At 42.8% G+C, this 8,052-nt stretch overlaps 1 protein-coding gene across 1 annotated transcript; it reads left to right on the forward strand.

The window, feature by feature from the left end:
* The first annotated feature begins 745 nt into the window (after positions 1–745).
* LOC140655666 (uncharacterized) lies at positions 746–6,315 on the forward strand. Its single transcript, XM_072870435.1, has 6 exons — positions 746–935; positions 1,257–1,336; positions 2,800–2,914; positions 3,619–3,725; positions 3,961–4,075; positions 4,897–6,315. The coding sequence occupies exons 1-6, from the start codon at positions 869–871 to the stop codon at positions 5,082–5,084; spliced, it is 672 nt and encodes a 223-aa protein (XP_072726536.1). The 5' UTR covers positions 746–868; the 3' UTR covers positions 5,085–6,315.
* Positions 6,316–8,052: the final 1,737 nt, after the last annotated feature.

Consider the following 8,052-nt stretch of genomic DNA (forward strand, 5'->3'; position numbering starts at 1 on the left):
AGCTATTCAGCTTTTCCCATAAATGGATATAAGCATATGAGAGTCCTGGCCCCATTTAAAAAAAAAACCCAAACTACAAATAGAAATATCGTGGAGTTGCTGATATATACACGCAGAGAGCAGGTATGCAGTTGATGATATCGTATACACACAGAAAGTAGGTTCATGTTCTCAGGAAGTTTTTTTTTCCTTCCCTTTTCTGCTGCTGTTGCTGCTTTGTTTAATCTGTATTTAATGAGCCAGAAGCTGAAAATTGGAAACCATGACTTGCCCTCCTTACCAAGTAGCTAAACTCTGGATGCTACAGGATAGAGAGCACATTCCCTTGGTCCAAATCAGTTGAGCCATCACCTGATGTTCTGAGCTTTCTCTTGGAGCATGAGATACAGGGTTGAGCCCTGTAAGTAAGGCATAGTTATGTCTTCTGTATGAATATATATGCATGTATGTGTGTGAGTGAGACAGACAGACAAATCCAGACAGATGGGGGTGAGGGGTGAGGGGAGAGAGCAAGAACACGACAGAGTGTGCATACACTAAACATGCTTACAGTAAACCAGTTAATCTGAAAATTTCCTGGTGGGATTGGCAGCAGCAAGGAAGCCAGACCGCTTCAGTACGGTAGTGAGAAACCTTCCCTTGCCCTCCCTAAACCACGCTGGCAAACTCTCTGCTGGCTTCCCAGCAAGTTGGGCAATATGTGCATCCCCCCATCCGATGCTAACGCCTTATCACAGCACTGCCTGGGAGCGAGGCATGCTGTAAACCAGTGACCCACAGACAGGCAGCTTTGTGCCTGACTCCAGTGCCTCAGCTCTTAGGATCCACAAGCAACAAGTAACTAGCCCCTGATCTCTTGCAGAAAAAAATGCTGTTCAGCTCCTGCCCGCTCTGGAAAACACTGTTTTTTATAAGTTCAGCAGTGCTTCTTGCAGGTAAGACATTGCCATTCTTGAATATGACTATTAATTATTTAAATAGTGGCTGTCTTAGAGAAATGAAGCACCTCGTTTGGAACCCAGCCTTGGGTGGCCACAAACAGGCGATCAGATTGCTAACTGTTTAGAATAAATCAATGTTTGCCCAGTTTATTCACATTTGAGCCCTGATCAGCTCAGGTATACAAGGTAGCACTGGGACTGCAGAATAGTGGCACAATTCCCCTAAACAAGTACTGTTATGCAGTATTTGGGGTTTGTTCATGTGTCAGGAAGGATTATTAACCAGCTATGTACCTTCTTCTGTTTGTCTTTTAGATTTTACTGAAATCAGAGCCTTTGCCAGTCCAAGCGACTGTAAAAGTGCAACCATAGATGATGTGAATGAGAGTCTTGAGGTAAGAGGTTGGCTGCATTGGCCAGCCCAGGACCTGCTTTGCACGTACCTTCGGTCGGCGGTGGGAGGAGCAGGGCCCCGCCGCCTGCGCCTGTGCAGCCGGATGGGCTGTCTGGGCAAGCACAACCTGCATATTGCTTTGGCAACGCCTGGCTCAAAACAAAAGTACACGGTGGGGAGGGGAGCAAGATGGAAGAGCAAAAAAAAGATTAGTGTTGTTTGACCCTCCGTGGCTTTGGCCCTGCTACTGCTAGTCAAAAAAGTGTCCTTGTAGGTGTATTTTCCAGTTTTGCTTTGCTCCAGATATATAAAGTGGCTTGAACATAAACAGTTATGTCTTTTGCCTTACACACATAATGTTGTTTTCAATCCCACTTTCAAATATTTTAAATACAAGCAAAGCCAGTCAACTGAAAGCTTATGTTTTATGAATTAGTGCACCTGTTTTCTGTGGGCTAGGCAGCAATCAGACAGTGACCCTTGAATATGGTAGAAATGGTAAAGAAATACCAGGGCAGAGCCTGTAGAGATATTTTTCACACACAGTCGAGACATGTCTGTAAAACAACAACATGTAACTGATAGCTGGAGTTGGGTCCACATATGAGTACATACTGTGAGCTTCTGCCTGGAGTATTGTTCTCATCATACGGGGCGGGGGGGAAAGGCTGATGGCAGCACTTGCCGAGGAGGCGTTCTCCCTGGTGTTTGAGATTTTTTTTCCCCCAGAGATTTGAATTATATTATTTTCTTTGTATGGCTGATGTCCATCACTTTCAACAATGTTTCTGAAAGCTTCGGCCCGAGAAGCAGTTAGCCATTGCTGGCTAGTGCTTCAGCAGCTGCCACTGAAAATTGCACTTGCTCTTTTTCTTGCATCTGTGTAAGTTCAAAGTAATTGGTGTCTGTTATAATGATGGCACGCACTTGTTTTTGGTTGTGGAGTTTACCACAGCTCTGCACTATCCACGTATGCATAAGCACACACATATGGACTGAATGCTATATATATGAGTACAGAGCAATGGCTAGATAAAAATACAGGAACCTCTTTGTTTACACACATTCACAAATATATATTTTTACACACACAGAAAGTCTGTGAGATGCCAGCATTCAGAAGATAAGAATAACAAACCAGTGTTTTGTATAGAAAGAAGATACATACAGTTGCTTATAAAAGCTTCTTTTCATATATAGGAAAAAAACCCCCAACCCGTACCAGTCCTCCCTCTTGAACTCAATATAATGGAAAAACCCTATCTAGCCACTGTTTTCAAAAAAAGTTACCGGATTTCTTCCAAAAACATTGTGGGGAAATTAGTGTTACTTAAAACTATATAATTTTCAAGATGGTTCTTGTTCTGTATTTAAAAAAAATTGAAAAAATATTTGACCACTTTCATAAATTAATTCCAAGGCTTTTTCTCTTCAACTTAGCCTTTTTCTCCCCTGACTCCACAGAAATATTTAAAATGCTTTCAAGAAATGATTGCCAAGGGTGAAAAAGCTTCAATCAATTCCCTTACCTGGACACTGCAAGAAATGCTCGATCTCCTGCACCCTGTTCAAGAGAAATGTGAGGCCCCTCCTGAACCGATGCTCCTCTTTGCTGGGTGTTGAACAAAGTGGCAGTGGAGAAGCACTAGGAACATTTTTTTACCTACAGTCAGAGGGAGCTAAGTGTCTGCATTTCTTGAAGGGGAAAAAAATAAGATAAAAGATGTCTCAGCAACAAGCCAGAAAGCAAAGGTGCTTAACCGCTGCGCTGGCAGGCATCTGGGAGGCACAGCAGCATCGGTGTGCAGGGTCCCACCATCCCCACACTGCCCAGCTGCCGATGCCGAGCAGCAGCGCAGAGTTGCAGAGGCAGCAGGGCCTGTTCTGCCCTCCGGCAAGAGCCTCTTTGGTGTCTGGGAGTGGGCACGTCAGTCATATTTTTCCAAGAACTATTTGGATAGTTTTGGCCACGATAGTACTGAATGTCAGTGCTGTGAATGCAAATGCCACCTTGAGCCACTTCTAAAGTGTAACTGGGGCTGACAGGGACTTCGCTGTCACAGTGACAAGTGATGGAAAAATTGGGTGTTGAAAAAAAAAAAGGTTTTAAACAAACAAAAATGCTTACTTCGACAAATTCAGCTGGTGGGGGCAGTTATCACCCATACCCGGGTCAATGAGTATGCCTATGGTTTGCTTGGGAAGAGGCAGAATTTTGTACTCACTTTCACTCTGATATGTTGATTTCTCACTCTCTTTTTTCCTTTTTAATTGACTCAAAAGTTTGCAAGCAGCTACCTCCGTGCCCACTCCCAATAGCCCCTAGAAACGGCGGCCTGGTGTGTGTCACCATTGACAATGCTCAGTACTGCAAACCCATGTGCAACAAGGTAATATTCATGGTTTGCTGCTGCTGTATTGCTGGATCTATTCATTAATTTACAAGTGTTTGTTGTTTAATGCATAATTTTCCTTGTTACACGTTTTTTTCCTCCCTTAGGGCAGGGAGAGGTTGTAGTGCTTGTATTGACCTTCACTGGCTGAATGTTTCTTCATCTCACGGTTTCCATGATGTAGCCTAAGACACCATTTATTTGATTTTTTTCCCCACCTTTGTTTCCCAAGGGTTATGACTTTCAATTCCTCAGAAGAAGTAGGCTGTATGAAGTATGTGGCAATGCCACCGGGTTTTCCTGGACAACGCAGCTTGTTGGGGGAAAGGCACTGGCTGTTTGTAACCGTGAGTATTTCTCAGACACATCTGGTCACATGGATGGGAGGCTCTGTCTGTTTTGTTTAAAAAAAGGAGGAAAGAAAAGTTTCTCTTTTCTTGGCACCTGTGACATTGTGAGAGTGGACAAACTGCTGAACCAGAAATCATGTTAGCTTTAAAACTACCTCAAAGGCCTGGGCTGGTGAGCATTGCTATTTCAGTGTGGGTTAGCAAATACAACACGTATGCAACGTTTGTGGAGAGATGCATTTTTTCTTAAACAGTAAATAAGTATCATCTTAACACAAACCCTATGTTGCACAAGGGCTGTGTGACCCAGTGGACAGACAGCAGGAGAACATAAAACTGCTGTTTATCTTGCAACAGTACTTGAAGAACCTCAGCAAAATTGGCCAACACCTGCACTATTCACTGTATGTACATACAATAAAACCCAGCAGCTGGCCCCCAGCCAGCAATGCTGCCTTTTTCTTGTGGCTCCCCAAGGGTTTTAAGACTGCGTCTAGTGAGCAATCTGTGACCTGAAGCAGGCTGTCTGACTCCATTGTTATTGCCTTAATTTAGAAATAAATGTGTGTATACATACACAAAAGGGCCAACCTATCTCTCCTGTGGTTAATGGAAAATATTTTACTGTTGACAGTGCCTTGTTGCTAGAGCAGTTCTTTCCCGAGGCTTACCAAAAGCAATCATCTAGGGACTTCTATTCCAAGTTGAAGTCTTTAGTCTGGAAAATGGGAATAGCGGTGCTTGTTTAAAGATCAGGACAAATCTAAGCTATGTAATTCAGCTGCTTTTTTTGTTGTTGTCATCTTTGATCTTTCCAGCCTCTGAGGTGGCCATCAGTGGAGCTAAATCTGCATATTTCCCCACCAACAGCACCTGTCTGCACACATTAGCCTTCACTGAAACTCAGACGGAGCAGCTAAACATCTTCCTCGAAGAGCTTGGTGAGCATGGCATCAACGGCTCCAACCGTGACAAGGAGGCTGATTGTATCATCTGTGGTTACTAGCACCAAAACGCTTGTGCCACAAGACCAACAGCTGTCTGCAATTTGACATGGGTATTTTGACAAGAGAAGTGGAGCAGTGAAATCGTTGCTAAGACATGTAAACATACAGCTTTTATTTAGTTAAGGGACTAGAGATCATAGCCATAATTTGACTTCAGCTCTTGGTACAGATATATAGGCTAAACCTAATCACACAGCTCATGGCAGAGGTCTTTCAAAGAAAGAAGATCACTTTTATGGCTTAAATTTTTCTAGCTGGAATTAAATAAGGATTAGAGTTGTTTAATGGATGCAGTCATTAGTTAAACACAATAATTCTTATCAGAAATCATCTTCTGTCAGGGGTTATCTTTACTGAGACAGGGCCATAATTTTAGTTGCTTTTACAGTTGCCAGTTAATCACTATTGTTGCTCTGATGACCATTAAAGCAATGCAAGTCACAACAGTTACTGGCTGTAGGGGTATAATTCTTTATTCATGCACCTGCTTGATCGGGGGTTAAATCAGGCTGTACATGCAGCTGTTCAAGGTGCTGTGTTTTGTATGAGCCACAAACTTGAAGCACTGCAGTTTGCTCGTGGGACAGCTCAAAGGTTTCTCCTGTATTTATCACCTTGAGGACATCCGACATAAAAACATAGTCTTTAGGTATACTTCAATGCATTTCTGGGAGTCAAAAAGTGTCCTGTATGCCTGTTGTAATCAGGCAAAATGGCAGGAAAAATGTAACATCTCGGTCCAGTACAAAATATGAGAATTGAGATTGCCCTAAACTAGCAGATATTTGCATCATGTCTTCTCTGCCAAAAAGATGGAGGAGGCACGTGTTGAGGGACCTGCATGAGAAGCTCTCTGGTTAGTGTGCCAGGGATCAGCTTCAGTCTCCTCTGTTCAGTCCCTGTGGGGCAAAACCATGGTGGTTCTGGAAGGAAAGTCCTATTGACCCTTGGTTTGCTCTAACAACAGCTGGGCCCACCCTGTGGGATCTGGGGCTGCAAGTGCTCTTCTGCGCTCACACTTCCTCACGCTCCCTGGGCGTACGTGGCACACACACCTGCTGGGCCTCCCTTAGGCAGAGGTTGTGGTTCCCACAAGCTATGGCTTAGCTTCGGAGGGAAAGTACAAAAGCAAACGAGGTCTAGTTGGTAATAGAGTTGGAATGGGCCATATTTGGGTAGAGCTCTAGGGATTTGGACTGGGCTGGGCTGGGCTGACGGGCTGAGATGCTCTGGTCTCAGCACAGTAGTTCCAGGGTAGGTGCTGGTCCTAGCCCAATATTTCCACAGCTTCTGGCTAGTCATCCTCCCCATTTCCCCCCCCCCTCTTCATTCTATTTCCAAACTGGGGCAGGTTTGGCTGTTACCAGAGTTAGCAAAAATTTAGCTGGTCATCTGAATTTGTAACATCTTTAAACATGAACGAATATCCAAGTGATTTTTTTGTCATTGATTCTTCTCATGAAATATAAAAACTTGTTCCTGCTCCAATCCCCTTCCTTCTGTGAGCTCTCCCTCTGTTATACCCCCCTGCATGCCCCCCATGCACATGTGTGTACTCTGGAAAACCAAAGCCACAGAGTAAGAAGTGTAAAGAGCAGAAAGCCCAGGCCATTTTCCACCTGGCACTTGGTGCAAGTGAAGAGCAAAGACAACATAGCACTGGAGATCCAGTTTATTCGTGGAGCTGTAACTACAGAACAGACGTGCGTGTGAATTATTATGAAATCTAAACAAAAAGCTTAGCTACTGCTTGCTTGGTTTTCAGTGGAATCCATGCTTGGGGTTTTGTTTTAATTTTCTTCTGTTGAGTAAACACTGAACCCGTAGATCTGAAGACAGCCAGCTCATCTGTTTGTGTTTCCTTTCTCTTTACCTTTTCCCTATTCCTGTGAATGTCAGACACAGACATGCTTACATGGTATGTGATGTCTAATTGACTTTTGCCTCATTAATCAGTTAAATGATTCAGATATATAAAATTACAAGCTATCTTTCAGAATCCAGTCATTACAAGCAAAAAAACCATCGCTTGCTTTTGGGCCCAGAACCAGTCAGTCATATGACTGTGAGTGTAGCAGACAATTACACCAACAAAGCGATGAGTTGGCTGCTTTGGCTGCTTATAAACTATGAGGCAGTAACTTAGGTTATTGTGTTGGAGACAAAAGTGCTGTAGTCTTAAAGAAAAGCAATGTTTTTTCAGTCACTGGTGTTTTTTTTTTATTTCTGGCAAACAAATAATCTCTTATCAAATGAAATTATAATCTCTTTGAGTCTTTCATTCTCAGTCAATTCATTATCAGCTGATGCTCAAATAAAATACCTGAAGCACTGAGCACTTTCCAGTATCATTTTCCTACTGGTGCTAAAAAACATTTTTCTCTGAGTAATATTAAGCTATTCTAGTGACTTTCCAAACCAACCAACAAAAGAAAAGAAACCCAGTACTGGATTTCATGAGGAAATCAAACCCATTGCTCTTGTAAACAGAAACTGTTAAACCTGTGCATCAGCAATCCTGCTAATGACCATTCCATAATGTGGAAGAATTAGGCTGGAAAGCTTTAATTTGATGTGGCATGAATTTGATATTAAGCTGGAGATTGGGTTGTTGGGTTTTTTTTTTTCATAAACTTGCAGAGAAGCAGTTTTGTTCTGTTCCCACCATCCGAGTTATTATTTATACATGAGAAAGTGAAGTTGAACCAATAAGCCTATAGGACACAGTTAAAAACTAAAGTAAACTTAATCACATTATTTCCCAGAGTAAATTTGTATAATGTAATTCAGGCAAATAATTGCTGTATGTTTGCATTAACTTCAAGTCGGTGTCTGGCTGGGCATGTCTGAGCATCAGGCCATCCCTCATGCTCCTGCTCTCACCCTGGGATGGGGAGCGTTTTGTGTTCTGGCACTCAGGATTTGCAGACACAGGAAAAATTCATATAGAAGGAAAGAAATGAAAAA

This window comes from Ciconia boyciana, chromosome 8 (genome assembly GCF_034638445.1).
Source record: "Ciconia boyciana chromosome 8, ASM3463844v1, whole genome shotgun sequence".
Lineage (NCBI taxonomy): Eukaryota > Metazoa > Chordata > Aves > Ciconiiformes > Ciconiidae > Ciconia > Ciconia boyciana.